The following is a 16,006-nucleotide window of genomic DNA, read 5'->3' on the forward strand; positions in this document are numbered from 1 at the left end:
TAGATGTTAAAAAGAATGGGGGAGAGGACGGAGCCCTGATGTACCCCACAAGTGAGAGCCCAGGGGTCTGAACACTCATCACCCAATACCACTTTCTGAACATGGCCCAGGAGGAAGGAGCGGAACCACTATATAACAGTGCCCCCAGCTCCTCTAGTCAGTCCAGAAGGATGTCATGGTTGATGGTATCAAAGGCTGCTGAAAGATCCAGCAGGACCAGGAAACAGTTTCCAGCTCTGTCCCTAGCCCACCAGAGATCATTGACCAGCATGACAAGGCAGTTTGTCCCATGATAAGGCCTGAAATCTGACTGGAAGGAATCCAAATGGTCTGCATCCTCCAGGCGTGCCTGGAGTTGTTCAGCAACCACCCACACAATCACCTTGCCCCACAGAAGTTTGAGACTGGCTCAGAATACCCAAGTTTAAACTGGCCGCCTATCTTGATCTGCTGTGCAGACTGTAGCTTATACACGGCCACATAGACAACCTGTTGACTGTTTCATAATCTGTAAAGAGGCCAGTCTGGCTTTAACTTTTTATATCATATTATACACAACTCATCAGCACTCAATGCCAGTTCATGACCAGATTTTTGGAGAGCTGTTTGAAAAGGACTCAAAAAAATTGCAGTTTTGGTACCCAATATAGCAGCCTATGTTTTAAAATTACATTTGCTATCTGCATTGTCTCTCTTAAGGAGTACAAGATGACATACATGGGGATTATTTTGTTTTATACCCCCTAACACTGTGTAAGGTAGGGTAGACTAAGAGTCAGTGACTGGCTCCAGGTAACGTAATGAACATTGTGACTAAGCAGGTATTTAAATCCAGGTCCCCCAAGCTGGAAGTCCAACAGACCACACTATTATTAGAACATCTGCCTCTTATAGAAGATAGAAGTAGAATACACCTGTTTGGTGACACAGATAGATGGTCCTATTCCTAGGAAGTTTGGTATTAGAGGGTTTTGGGGGGGGGGAGGGCGGTTGACAAACTTAAATCATTTAGGTCTGAAAACATTTACGGCTCATCGCAGAGACACACATATTTACTTGTGAACAAAACAGGCACCCTTTTATTAAATGTAAAGACACCACTTGAAAAATTCATAAGATCTGTTTCACACATTAGGAATTCAACCAGAAAAGTGTAGAGGGGAAAAAAATGACAAAAGATTTGTTCTTACGGTTGATAAAAAATTTATACCAAGGCATTCAAGTAAAGTTACTTTCTGTGTTCTGATTTAATGAATCATTTGAGCAGTATCTGGCCGGGGTGACACTGATGTAAGGCTCATTGAAGCCTGCTCTAATGCCTACTGGTATAGCCTTCCCTGGGACAACAAAAGCAGAACAATGTGTCAGACTGAAGCAAGATCAAAGTAAGTGCAGTTCTGGGGATGCTATGGGGCTGGCCTACAACACATCTGGATCTGTGAATGGCTGGCAAGCACATTGGCTGCCCTATAGACTCCAGTGACCCAGCAAGCCCAAAAGGAGGAGAAGCAGCAGGGCGGTAATAAACAGCCTTCGAAGTAAGATTTTCGCAATCTTGTAATTCAAGCTGAAAGCCGTACAAACATTGCTCGATGGTTTCAACTCTTAACTAAAAGGTAGACCACGACATTTTTTTTAAAAAAGCCACCAGTGATTTCTTTTATATGTTTTTTTTTTAAGACAGAACAACTAGTGCCAGTTTTTAAAACACAGTTTACAAAGTGCCTTCAGATGCTGTGAAACATTTCCCCTCTGCCATTTAATTTTAACGGCAGGATCCGTGTGCTGATATTATGTTTCCTGTCCTACTGCTCTCCGTAGGAGGCTTTGCAAGTGATTGCAGTACAGTGGTACCTCGGGATGCGAATGGGATCCGTTCTGGAGCCCCGTTCGCATCCTGAACAGAACGTAAGACGCAACGGCGTGTCTGCTGGTCGCGTTTTGCCGCTTCAGTGCATGACGTCATTTTGAGCATCTGAGCATGTGCAAGCGGTGAAACCCGGAAGTAACGCGCTCTGTTACTTCCGGGTTGCCGTGGAGCGCAACCCGAAAGCGCTCAACCTGAAGCACATTCAACCCAAGGCATGACTGTAAATGCAATAACCTCAAAACAGAATAGTGCGGGCAGTCATCTCGTAGCCGCTAGGACACCGTGCCCAGTTTTCTGGGACCCAGTTGCATGTGCGGGCAGCTGAAGAGGGGCACAAATGTTCTGCGTGCTAATGCTACACTTTGTTAGATTGCATCCCAGGTCTATGCAATTACTTGGAGAAAAAGAGAGGACCTTAACATGCATCAGAAATATTTAAACCCGGGTTGGAGAATCTGTGATGCTCCAAATGAATGAATGAATTTGTTGTTACAACCATCATGGTCATTTCAACCACCACTAAAAAGAAATATACATACTGCAGGGCCACAGGGGCCCCACTCCTGATTTCAGCACAATATGATAATGTGCAGTGCAAGTTACAGAATCATCTTAGCCCTTCTTCCCCACACACAATTTTTTTGGAGCGGGTGTATATTAAATGTTTGAGACACAGAATGTGTGCTCCTTCATGGCTCCCTTTAGACACTTATGGTCGCAGGGCACACGATGCAACCACCTTTCCGGATTTAAAGCATGCCTGATTTAGAGTCAGCACCTGGATGGGAGACCCAGCTAACTGGGAACCCATCACAAAGCGCCCTGAGAGTGCCATCATGGAAGAAAGACAGAAGAAAAATGCACCAAATAAATAAAGATAGACAGATATGGGTAGACGGCAAGGCAGCTTGCTAATGGTTGAAAGAACCAAAAACCATTCTCTCCATTTCCAAGCCTAAGAAATTAACTTTCTGCAGACTTTATGGGAAGGAAAGGCAATGCCCTATTTGACTCTCCAAGGTCACCCTCATGCCCTATTTTTCTACTTTCTTGTCCCCACTGCAAGATGCTGGCAAGAGATAGCCAACAAAACTGGCCAGATTAAAGACAATGCCTCTCTTACTTAACCAGCTGACCACTCAGCAACACTGAAGAACCATTAGCACAATTCTGTTGCTGCTAATAAACTTAACAAAAGATTGAGAAGAAATGAATTCAGTTGTAGTACTTACACGGACAAAAGCACAATGGCAATCAGGGTCCATACGGGAGTTTTGTGAATAATATTTGTATTTGTTAACCTGGAAAAAAAACACCACGAGCATTAACAGTTGTATTATTTCAGAAATTGTTAAGAGTGATGTAAAAGCAATAATAAGTCAACTTTTTATGTCTAATTTTTTTAAAAAATGGGCTTGCTCACACTAGCCCACAAAATTATCTATAGGTAAAAGATTCTATACATAATTCATCCAAACCAGGGTTATTTGACAAAAGAGGTATCCTTTCAATGGCAATATAAGAAATGTAAAACTGCTTCCACTTTTCACATTCGATGGCAGCCTTTAAAAATGACAGGCGCCTTCTTATTAATTGGGGGTATACTATGCAAAAAGGGACGCAGGTGGTGCTGTGGGTTAAACCACAGAGCCTAGGACTTGCCGATCAGAAGGTCAGCGGTTCGAATCCCCACGACGGGGTGAGCTCCCGTTGCTCGGTCCCTGCTCCTGCCAACCTAGCAGTTCAAAAGCATGTCAAAGGGCAAGTAGATAAATAGGTACCGCTCCATTGGGAAGGTGAACGGCGTTTCCGTGCACTGCTCTGGTTTGCCAGAAGCGGCTTAGTCATGCTGGCCACATGACCTGGAAGCTTGGCCAATAAAGCGAGATGAGCGCCGCAACCCCAGAGTCGGTCATGACTGGACCTAATGGTCAGGGGTCGCTTTACCTTTACTATGCAAAAATGCAAATTATGTTTCCCAACCTTGGGTCTCCAGCTGTTTTTGGACTACAGTTACCATCATCCGTGACCACTGGCCTTGCTAGCTAGGGATGGTGGGAGTTGTAGTCCAAAAACAGCTGGAGACCCAAGGTTGGGAAACACCAAAGAAGACAAATCAGAGAGACAGTTAGAGGACTAAGGTCACCCAGCAAGCTACACGGCCCACAGAGATATGAACTGAGGTCTCCCCATGCATGTTCAGGCAAGAAAAGCAAATCATACATAAAATTAACATCTTGCACAGGGCATCACAATTCATACTTCCACAGCTGGGGTCTAGCTAGGGGGCAGGAGCAGAAAAGCTTTTTCAGCCCCAAAGCAACCTTCCAGGGGCCATATGAGGTAGTGCAGGGGGGAGAGCCAAAACTGGGAGGAGCCACAAATGTAAATATTGCATTAGTACAGTAGACTAGTTTTGACGCACCCATCTCTACCCTCCCTTTGAGTAAGCAAATGGCATTACCAGAGAAATTCAAGGACACGCTCCATCCAGGCAATTAACAGAGGGTGCAAAGGACGACTGGGGAAGGATGTAGCTTGGGAAGAGTTTGCAGCATGGGGAAAATCTCAAGGGTTGGACAGAGAAGCTTTGGAGGACCACATCTGCCCCCTAGCCCTGAGGTTACCCACCCCGATCTACTGCCTACTGCAGGACCAATATTACAGCACAATAAACATTTACAAAGCACCAGAATTCCTCTCTTTAGAGTCATACCTGTGTCTGGTTTTACTGATTTATTGAACTCAACCTTCGCTACCTTATGGGATATCTTTGGGAGAAGAAAAGGCTAAGCAGTAAATCATTTTCTGGATTCACTCAGTATCTGTCAGAAATTCTACTTTTTCCACATAAATGTTGATGTATTCCTGAAAGATAGCCCACTCCTTTCACTTTTTGAAAGGAGAGTAGAGTTAAGATAAAAGAAGAGATTAAAGAAATACTGAAATGCGTTTAAGCTAGTTGGAAAAATATAGTAGCGTAACAAGAACGGCTGGAAGTCAAGTCACTTGGTGAATGTCCGTATGGGGTAGGTGTGTAGGTATGTTGATATGTATAGTATAGGTAGGTATTATATAGAGTAATGTAGGTATGTTTTATGTTATGAAAATTAGGTAGTGTGTTGTGTACCTGTATTGTGTAAATGTATATGTATGTGTTTTATATGTTAATAAAATAAATAAATTATTAAAAAGAAAAGGCTAAGCAGTAAATTCTACACAAATCCAGAGTGGAGTCCCTAAGATAGTTGGATGACACCTTGTATATCTCCTTCCGATGACTCCTGCAGCCAAGCTGGTGCCAAACGTCTTGCTCAGCTTTCCTTTGGACCACATCAAAGACTGTCATCTGGGCAGTCCAGGATCTCCATTGACACGGCCCAGGCTTGCACTCCAGGGAAGTAACGAACGCCACAGTTTGACGGCACCCCCAGAGGCACACTCCATTGTCTCTAGAGACAGGTGGATGCCAACAATACTGTCCCTTCTCTCAAAGAAGCTCATGGTAGCACTCAGTGACAATGTTTTGAAAACATAGAATCATAAAATTGTAGAATCATACGAGTTGGAAGGGACCACAAGGGTCATCTAGTCCAACCCCCTGCAATGCAGGAATTTACTACTTCTTCCTTTCTTTCCATCCCTTACCCTGCCACCCACATGGTTCTTTTCTACTCAGTTTGGAAAAGTACTGTGAAAATAAACTTCCAATATCATCTTGGAAAAGGCAGACAAAATGATGGCACATATTATCTTTAGGAAAACATACAGAATTATCATTAGTCCCTGAAGTTCAACCCCACCCCACCCACCCCCACCCCCGCTAAGGAGATTCCTGCTTCCTGGTCCTAATCAGATACGAAACAGATCATTTAATGTTAATTAAAGCCGATGCGCAAGTGACTAGGAAGCAGCAATGAACTCCATAGCAGTGTTTGAAATTAGCCAGGCGCCAGGCGCATTTTGCACCTGGCTTTTGACTACTTGTGACCAAATGAAGATGCCTGGGTACCAGGATGACACCTGACATCTCCACCATCTGGAAGTGCATGCCTAAGGATCATAGGATCTGGACTGTTTTCACATACTAATACTCCACCTTGTCGAATTCTATCAATTCTATTTTACCTGCACAATCAGAATGAATTTCTGGAACCAAATTGCTCTTTCTGTGCAGCCTGAGCAGGAGCAGTCACCATTAAGAAAGAGAGGTTGGAATAGGCCAATATATATGTGGAATGTCCCTGGATCAAGCAACTTTTCTTTTTCTAAATTCTCAAAGCTCTTAACCTAGTCCTAGATCAATTGCCAGATGTTTAACTGAGAATCAATCACAGTCAGTCCACCCTTTGCCCCAAAATGGCAACCAGACATTCCATTTTCGCAACTGTAACCTTGGTTTAAGGAGCCATTTGGCAGCTAGCTTATATATCTGAGTTTCTAACACTGCTCTGTAGGATTTGCTTCCAGGAAAACATCTTCAGAAGAGTTTTTTAAAAAAAATTAAGGGCTTGTGGCAGTATGGAAAAAGCCCCACTCTATGCATAGCGAGGTGTACTTACAAATAAGAGACGGAACAAAAGGCTGAAGGTCTGGACTCTATGCTGATGACAGTGCTAAACACTTACAAAGAAAGGCCTGACAGAATCATTCTGACAGGCAATTCATATGTAACCTTCCAGCTAATCGGCCCCGATGAGATACAATGGAAGAGACAGGTCCAAAAATCACTGGGGAGAACTCTGTCAAACAGCAGAGAACGCGGCTTTGTTTCGGTGCCCTACAAGGAGGCACTATTGATCACAGCTCAAGAAGGCATCATTCTCGTACACAAACGGAGAGATGCAGTTATTTGTGTCAATTAACTCTCATTCAATGTCAGTATTGATTGGCAAGGTCTCAACACTAGTTGTTGCCATCAATATGCTCCTTACAGCGGAGACACCAACAATCCGCTCTGCAGAACAAGGCAAGGCAGAGACGGCTGCATGGCTAGACGGGAGGAGAGGCCAGGGTTCCTCAAGCCAGAAGCCGTCAGCTCCAACTCCTGTCCCAGAGCAAGTTTCTCACCTGCACAGCGGTGGCGAAGGAGCCGCTTCAAGAAGGAAGCATGCAACCTACAGGTGTGAAGCCTTAAATAATGAGGAGCAGGGAAAGGGCAGTCGCTTTCAGAGACAAGCTGTGCATTGACGCCAAGGCCTCAGAAGAGAAAGAAAGCTTTCAGGAAACAGTCAAGAGCATGTCCCATGTAGAAATGGTTCACTAGTTCTACCAGCTAACACTATTTGCCTTGGCGCGGCACAAGTCAATGGGGTGGAAAATAGAATTTCTCTTCTTTTAAAAGTTATTAGCCCATATCACTTTGCTAAATGTCAGGCAAAATGCATGTGCCTTTCAAATGCAAACCCTCCGGAAACGAAACACACCACAAACATTTGGTTGGAGGCGGCAAGTTTAACCAAGGCTGGAAGCAATGGTGGTTTCACTTATAATAATAATAATTTTATTATTTGTACTCCGCCCATCTGACTGGGTTGCCCCAGCCACTTTGCTTCCAGCATATATACATAAGAAAACATTAAACATTAAAAACTTTCCTATATAGGGCTGCCTTCAGATGTCTTCTAAAGGTTGTCTAGTTAACATCCAAACCATGTAAGGTAAAAGTGCATGTAATAAGCCGAAGACCATTCATTCACAGGCGAACATGGTTTGATTTCTGCCTTAGACCAAGTAAAGCACTAGCAAAACCAGCTGCCAGTTGAAAAGGTCTAAAGCAGAGCCAGGGAACCTACTGGCCTGCAGCTTTTCTGGACTACAATTCTCCTCTGCCTCGGCCAGCAATGGTCAGGGATGATGGAACTTTAAAGTCCTGCAGCATCATTCCGCAACACAGTAATTCAGTTTTGCATCGTTTTGTGACACAGTAATTCAGTTTTGCATCTTTTCGTGACACAGTAATTCAGTTTTACTAGCAAACTGGAGGTTAAACTAACCCTTTCCAGCCCTGGGAAGAGCGTGGGGAGCATTCGTGCAACACACCTACACACTGCAGCCAACACACTTAACGTGTCGCGACAGTTTGGAAAGCTTTGATGTAAAGGGCTACAGGTTCCCCAGCCATGACCTAAAGCTCTACTCCTCTTCTTCCACACAGAAAATTCCGAGTCCAAAAAACAAGTCTAGAAATATTGAGGACCGTTTTTATTAGTATCTCACTTGCAAACGTCTTCATTTGGCTTCTTTATTCCGCACGCCCCCCCCCCCCGCTGCTCCCTTCTTCGCTCGTCAACAAAATGACCCAGACGGCTCTGGAGATTATTTGACATCTCAGCTTTCGTAACAAAAGCATACAGGCACTGAGGGACTTTGCTTAGGAAGAACTATAACTGTTCCTAAAACGTCTCCAGAGAACTCTTTAGTGTACTTCCCAGCAGTGGAGATTGAATAAAATGGTGCACAGCCAAGGATGAACGGCACGCGCTCCTTTAAAAACCAATGGAGCTGAAAATGGCTGTTGCTCAGTTCACCACACGCTCTTTTAACCGTCGTTGGGGGCGGCAGTTGTTTGTTTTTGTAGCTAAATTCCCCTTCATAATGAACCATGCGTTTTTAGAGCAGGGCTTCTCTCAGACTCAGACACACAAAAGAAATACCTGTCTTACCACCATTATTCTTTTAATTCTTGCTTTGCTATTACCACACTGCCTTTTAGCCACATACCAAGCTGTAATTAATGTAATTTCATCTGACAAGTGCCGATGGTTTTAATCTGAGTCACAATTAGTCTTTACAAAGGATTATTGCTGGGCATCATGAATGGTGAACCGGAGGCCCTCTAGTTGTTATTGGACTCAAACCCTCTTCAGCTCCAGCCAACATGACCAATGGTCAGGGGTGATGGGGGTTGTAGTTCAACAATATCTGACAGGCCACAGACTTGGGCTTCCTCCTGACACACAATTTTACCTATCGTCTTTAATTTCTGGAGCTAAATGAATGCAGCATTGCATTATGACCGTGGTTTGCAAATCCATTTCCAATCATGGTTGCAAAGGAGGTAGCCATGGTTAGCAAAAACAAAAAAACAAAAACCCACCAGTGCCGATATAATGCACAATGGTTTGCTTCCAGAATGAAAGAAGGCAGTTAGGAAAGCAAGATAGCATTAAGATTGCATGAGGTCACTGAAGGTGGAATAATATGTCTCTTAAAGTTGATCCTTCCTCTCTCTGCCTCCCTTCGAAGGAAAGGTGACCTTAATTTCCTCGTCAGCGCAAACACCATAATCCATCACAACCCATAGCTAATAAATAACCAAGTGTACAGGTCACCAAAAATACACTGAGCAGAAATACACTCAGCTAATGATCTTCTAAGCTTTTAAAAATATTTTAAGACTTAGAATGTTCCATATTATGTCCATTTTGGTTTGCCTCTCCCAAAAATTCACGACACGCAGAGCTAACAATCGTGTGGCCCCAGGGATTCCACTTCTAAGGCCTCCCAAGCGCTCCCTCCCTGCCACACAGCTGTGCAGGGCCTAAGCAGATCCATGACATCAGGGCAGCTAAGCCAATGGTATCAAGAGAGGTGGGGCAGGCAGAGGGGTCATAGGTTGAAGAGGAGACCGTAAAAGTGAAAATGTCAGAAGAAGATGGAAAGAGAAATGCAGAACAGTTGGGGAAGATTCCAGATGTACCTGAACACATGCTCTCTGCATTCTGACAACATGGTACCAGGCTACAGATTACATTCATAACCAGTGAGCTCTAAACAAGCAATTGAACAATTTCATTGCTATCATTTATTTCTCACTCACCTACCATAACATGTTATAGGTGGCTTAAGGTAAAGGGACCCCTGACCATTAGGCCCAGTTGTGGCCGACTCTGGGGTTGCGGCGCTCATCTCGCTTTATTGGCCGAGGGAGCCGGAGTACAGCTTCCAGGTCATGTGGCCAGCATAACTAAGCCGCTTCTGGCGAACCAGAGCAGCGCACGGAAACGCCGTTTACCTTCCCGCCGGAGCGGTACCTATTTATCTACTTGCACTTTGACATGCTTTTGAACTGCTAGGTTGGCAGGAGCAGGGACCAAACAACGGGAGCTCACCCTGTCACGGGGATTCGAACCGCCGACCTTCTGATCCGCAAGTCCTAGGCTCTGTGGTTTAACCCACAGCGCCACCCGCGTCCCTATATGTGGCTTACTACTTAATTAAAAAGGAACAGTTGCATCATTTTTCAAGAATGAAAAATGATGAGGTTGTGTTCTTCCTTTCCCCTGACTCTTTCTCTCTCTCTCTCTCTCTCTCTCTCTCTCTCACACACACACACACACACACACACACACACAGAGTCCCTTCCAAACTCAGCATATTTCATAGTGAAGTCTTTATTTTTGTGCTTAAAAGAAATCTCCGAAACGTAAACACCAGAAACTCTGCAATCAGAATATACAAACTGCAACTGCCTTCATGTGCAGCTTTAATCTAATGAATTCAGACAAGATTACTTTTAGGATCACAGTGATATTCTGATGGATGTACATATTTGCTTACTTTAGTTTGCAGAAGGTGGGGTTTTTCATTGCTTGGTAAGGACAGATTGTGAATATGAAGACCAATATAGAACTCCCACTTCCTGAACCCTTGCAGCAACAACAACAAAGCCAACACAATTTGCTAAACCTTTGAAACCCAGGACTGGAAGCTTGGTTTTAACATGCAAAACAAAAATAAGAAAATTCTGAGTAAAGATATCAGATTATGGGCAAGATGCCAGATTTTACACTACAAATTCTCTATTATTTCGGATGTGCACGCTAGGTAAAATAAGCATGCTTTTGAATACATAGGAGCCGGATTTAGCCTTCAGCCACCCTGCTTTAGGAAACTTGGCCGGACACAATGACCCACAAGTATCATTCCAACTTTAGGACTCTACCCATGTTCTCACAATAAGGGATAGTAGCTTGCAACTTACTGGTGCCGCGTAAGAATCATAAAGTTGGGATCACAAAGGTCATCTAGCCCAACCCCATGCAATGAAGGAATCTTTTGCTCAATGTGTGCCTCAATCCCACAACCCTGAGATTAAGAGTCTCATGTTCTACCGACCGAGCTATCTCAGCAGTCAGCTCTGAGAGTCTTTTCTGCTGCTAGGATTTTGTTAGCCAAAAACCTGGAAAACACAAGAAGTGCCAACAGTGGAGGAATGGCAGATGAAGATGATGGATTTTTGGGAGCTAGCCGACCTGACCAGAAGAGTCCGCGACCAGAAGGAGGAGGAGTACCAGGAGGAATGGATGAAATTTAAAGACTATTTAGCTAAATATGTTAAGATAACTTAAATAGAAATACCTGCAAATACCAGATTGGCTTAGGATTTAAATATTTGATGTTATAGAATAATATGTTTAAAGTTAATAAGATAAGAAAGAAAGATGTTAATTGACTAAGTAAATTTTATGAGAAATTAGTTTTGGAAAACTGTTACAATGATATACATTGAAACTCAGCCAGGGGGATTCGAGGAAGTCACCTAACAATGTTAATAATAGTGGAATAATTATAGTTAGGATTTATGTTTGTTTGTTTGTCTATAAATTTGGAAAATGAATAAAAAAATTTGGGGGGGAAAGAGAGTCTTTTCTGCTTACCTGAACGTCTTAACGAGATCTTTAAGTTCACTGTAAACGTCCCCAAGAGGAATCCGAAGAGGGCCCAAAACAGCAGGCAAACTGGAAAGAAAGCAAAATCAGGCCATTTATTAGCGAATGTACTCCCTTGAGAACACTGGTCATGAATGGTTAATTAAAAAAAACCTCTCTCTAGCTTTGCTGGACTTTAGCCGACACTCGCAATTTAGTCTCACCCCTTAAGCGATTCTCCCAGTTCAACAAATGGCTCCCTTCTGGGTGTCTGAACAGCAGGTGTGAAAGAGGTACTTACACTTTTCGCAGCTTTTCGAGGACAATCCGTGTCCGAATCTGCTGTTGAGCTTTAGAATCTACAAGCGGGAGGGCAGGGGACCGCTGATGATCACCCTACAGGGCACAACAAAAGTATTTTTTGGGGGGTGGTGACATAAAATATATTTTAAAAACTGCACAGGAGGGCCATAGCTCAGTGGTAGATCATCTGCTTTGCATGCCAAAGGTCCCAGATTCAACCCCCAACTTCCCCAGGTAGGGCTGGGGAAAATCTGTGCCTGAAACCCCAGAGAGCCTCTACCAGCCAATGCAGACAATGCAAAGCTAGAAAGACTAACGTTTAACATAGGAAGCTGCCTTATGCTGATTCAGAGCAGGGTTTCCCAAACTTGAGTCTCTGGCTGTTTTCGGACTACAATTCCCATCATCCCTGACCACTGGTCTCGCTAGCACCAGACTTCATTGGACACTAGCTACAGTTGGCAAAAACTTGTAATAATAATAATAATTTATTCTCTATACCCCGCCCATCTGGCTGGGTTTCCCCAGCCACTCTGGGCGGCTTCCAACAAACTATTAAAATACAGTGGTCTGTTAAACATTAAAAGCTTCCCTAAACATGTAATGTAGACCATTTTCACTTCCAAAAAGTGAAGCAGGGGGTGGGGTGGAATTTGCACGTGAGAATGAAGGACAGCGTGTGAACAGACGGGGGGCAGGCGTGCACCCAAGGCGCTGCTCCTAATCTTTTAACTTCATTGTTACATCTGCATTGTTATTGTCATATTTGACAATGAAGCTAACGCGCACCTCAATTTTCAAAACCTCAAAACCCAAAAAAATATCTGCTGGCGAATGTAAACACGCCATCAAATCTAAAGTGTGTCCTAATTTTCACGGCACATTTTGGCCAAATAAAGGTGTGCATTACATTTGAGTAAATACGGTATTCTTATTATTTGGCTTTGATGCACAGAGTTCTTTCATAAACCAAGGTTTACAAAAAGACTGCTTTTTTAGGAGGGTGTGTGTGCATGTCTGTAACCAGCCTATTTCTCCAGATAGATACTTACATTGTCATTGCTGTGATGCTGCTCCCCTCTCGACAGGGTTGCCAGATCTTCTTCGCCTAAGGCGAAGTTTCCTCTGTAAAATTCCTGCACCTTTAACTCTAACTGCGAGGTCTCTTCTTTCAGTTTCTCGTAGCTGGGTATAGGTTTCGCTGCTGGGCTCGAGGCCTTGAAAGGCAACGGCTGGCTCAAAGGGTTCTGGGCGCCTCTCTCAGAAGCGGCTTTGTTAGGTTCGTTGTCACTCTCCAAGTCATCCTCATCAAGCTCCTCCTCTTCCTCATGGCCAGCTGCCAGAGAGGGCTGTGGGGCATAGGTGGCTGCGGCGTCGCTGCCTTGGAGGAGCTTTGCCGTTTCCTCAGTCTTCCATTCAGTAAAGGTCTGCCTCAGCCCTTCTAGCAAGCTATATTTGGCAGTGAGCAGGTTGGCTGGGTCTTCCGAGGTGGGCTTCGCAATCTGTTTCGATTTGGCAAGCAACCTTTTAAACAGTTCTGCCCCTTTTGGGCTCACACCCAGGAAAACTACTTGCGAGCCGCTGGAGCTATCTCCAAAGCCTTCAGAGAGCTGGACAGTTTCAGGAGTAGGACTGGATAGAGAAACAGGAGCTCCTTTAATCCGAGAGCTATCCAGAACATGTTCTTTTCCTTGAGTGTCTAATTTGCACCGACTTAACTGCTCTGCGGCATCATCAATGGAGGCGTCTGCATTGGTAGGTTTGGGTTGTGCTCTCCGCATGCACTTCTCTTTGAGAATACCCTTCCTGGGCAATGGATGTACACTCTTTTCTTGCAGAACAGAGGAGACAAATTCTTGTTCGGCCTCACTGCTGCTCTCACTGTCTATGCTGGAGTCGCCCTGGGTCACTGCTGGGAGAGGGTTTTCAACGTCTAAAGTGTTGATTGCTTCGTTGACTAATTTTACTTCCTTCCCAGAGTGGCCACTGTTGGGGGTGGGGGTGGGGAAGCAAACAAATATAAAAACACATTGACAAAACAAAAAAGGATAAAATAAGTGAGAGGAGAATCTGGCAGCTATAAAAGCATCACAGCAACTTTCAGCGTGGCTGCCCCTGTTCTACGGAACAGCATCCTGTAGAGATATGGAAGGCACCCATTTTCTGCAAATAACTGATTCATTTTTTGTTTGTTTGTTTCAACAGGCTTTCCCAGCTGAGTGAAAAGGTTTCTGCGTTAGGTGTTCGTTTTGCATTGATTCTAAACCCATCTTCATGTTTTAAAATTTCTTCTTGTCACTATTTTAGCTGTTTTTGTGGTATGTCTTGAGACATGTATGTAAAGGGCAAGCCATAAATCAGGCATAGGCAAACTCGGCCCTCCAGATGTGTTGGGACTACAGTTCCCATCATCCCTGCCCACTGGTGCTGTTAGCTAGGGATCATGGGAGTTGTAGTCCCAAAACATCTGGAGGGCCGAGTTTGCCTATGCCTGCCATAAATTAACAACAAACAAACCAACAAGCATGCTTATTAACTAGAGATCTGAAGAGAGGGAAGGTCACATTCGTGACAAGTGTGCTTTCCTAGGGAGGGAGTTACACTGAGTACCACCACTTAGAAGGCTCTCTCTCTCTCTCTCTCTCTCTATGTGTGCCATTATCTATACTACACTTTTCACAGAATCATAAAATTGTAGAGCTGATAGGGACCCCCTGCAATGCAGGAATCTTCTACCCAATGTGGGGCTCAAACTCACGACCCTGAGAAGCACGATTACGCCATTTTTAATAGTCGTGGCTTCCCCCAGAGAATCCTGGGAACTGTAGTTTATTAAGGGAACTGAGAGTTGTTAGGAGACCCTCTCATAGAGCTGCAAGTCCCAGAGTTCCCTAGAAAGAAAGACGGATAATTAAACCACTGTGGGAATCGTAGCTTTGCAAAGTGTTTCCTAACAACTCTCCAGACTTAACGAACTACAGTTCCCAGGATCCTTTGGAGGAAGCCATCGCTGTTTAAAGTGGTATGTTACTGCTTTAAATGCATTGTGCAAATGGGACCTCTCTCTCCCTAGTTGCCACCTGCCTCGCTTTTGATGGCAGCGTAACCCAGAGGAGAACCCCAGATGATTGATGCTTTCTGCCAATGGGCAGGCTAATGTGGAGGCAGGCGCTCCCTCTCAAGTACTGTATTGGCCTGAATATAAGCCACACTCCCCCCCCCTTCCGACTGTGAAAAGTTAAAGTGCGGCTTATATTCAGAATCGAATGCTGCGTGCCCGCCTCCTGGCACTACTGCCCTGAACAGGGGGCTGCCAGTGCCAGCTTGGGAGGTGGTAGCCAGGAGTGCTGGGAGGCGATCACCCAGTGCGCTCGAAACTGAGTGCCAGTGTTGGCTTGGGGAGCAGGGCACCAAGCATCGGCCAGCTGCCCCCCCCCCCCGGTCCTCTGTTTAGGGAGGTACAGCCGGGAGGCGGGTCGCACCCGTAAATAAGCCTTGAATTTTAAAGGTGCAGCTTATTTGTGGGTGCATCTTATATTCGGGCCAATAAAGTAATTTTGCGCATGGGTATAAAGTGTACCTAAGCAACTGGACCTTTGAGAAACACTAGTTTCATAAATTTCTGGATTTGTAAAGAAAGGGATTTTTTAAAAAAAACTAATACATAGATCCTAACTATTTCTATGACAACAAGCACGACACAGATCTTCCCTGCCCCCGGTGATATACTAGAAAAGCAACTGCTGTGAAATTGCATTCTGCTCTAGATGCAGACAAAGTACGGACCACTAGAAACCAAGCAAAATAAAGCCACTGAAACACGCACACACAAAACCCACCACAGATTGCAGATCCGGCCAAAGCTTTCTCTCTCCTTTTAAATGAATACAAAACCAGTGGATCTGCCCATTTGACATTTTACCTGAAGATGTAAACAAGCTTTCGGCACATATAATTGGTCTCATTTCAGTTACAAAGAAAGTCAGATACAAAACACCGATGCTTCGGGCCCAAGAGCAAACACTGTGCTTGTGTCATGTTTCAACAGGTCCGATTGTGCCGCAGCACTAGGGGCAGCTGTAAATCATACAGATCAAACAGACCCTTCGCCATCACAAAAGGGGGAAACAATCAAGGCAAACAGCTCTTTCTGGAGGCCGGCAAGAGCCGTGGCCGTGTG

At 44.5% G+C, this 16,006-nt stretch overlaps 1 protein-coding gene across 5 annotated transcripts in view; it reads right to left on the minus strand.

Annotated features, from left to right (window-relative positions):
• The window catches only part of RPAP2 (RNA polymerase II associated protein 2), a 52,509-nt gene that overhangs the window by 27,757 nt on the left and 8,746 nt on the right, over positions 1–16,006 (minus strand). For 4 of the 5 annotated variants that reach the window (XM_053391768.1, XM_053391765.1, XM_053391767.1 and 1 more), the window contains 4 exons: positions 12,879–13,812; positions 11,825–11,919; positions 11,533–11,613; positions 3,103–3,171 (listed from right to left, as the gene is read on the minus strand). In XM_053391768.1, coding sequence (XP_053247743.1) covers positions 3,103–3,171; positions 11,533–11,613; positions 11,825–11,919; positions 12,879–13,812 — 1,179 coding nt within the window. The remainder of the gene's footprint in view (positions 1–3,102; positions 3,172–11,532; positions 11,614–11,824; positions 11,920–12,878; positions 13,813–16,006) is intronic. The other variant, XM_053391769.1, reaches the window with a different exon arrangement.

This window comes from Podarcis raffonei, chromosome 6 (assembly GCF_027172205.1).
Source record: "Podarcis raffonei isolate rPodRaf1 chromosome 6, rPodRaf1.pri, whole genome shotgun sequence".
In the NCBI taxonomy this organism is placed as follows: Eukaryota; Metazoa; Chordata; class Lepidosauria; order Squamata; family Lacertidae; genus Podarcis; species Podarcis raffonei.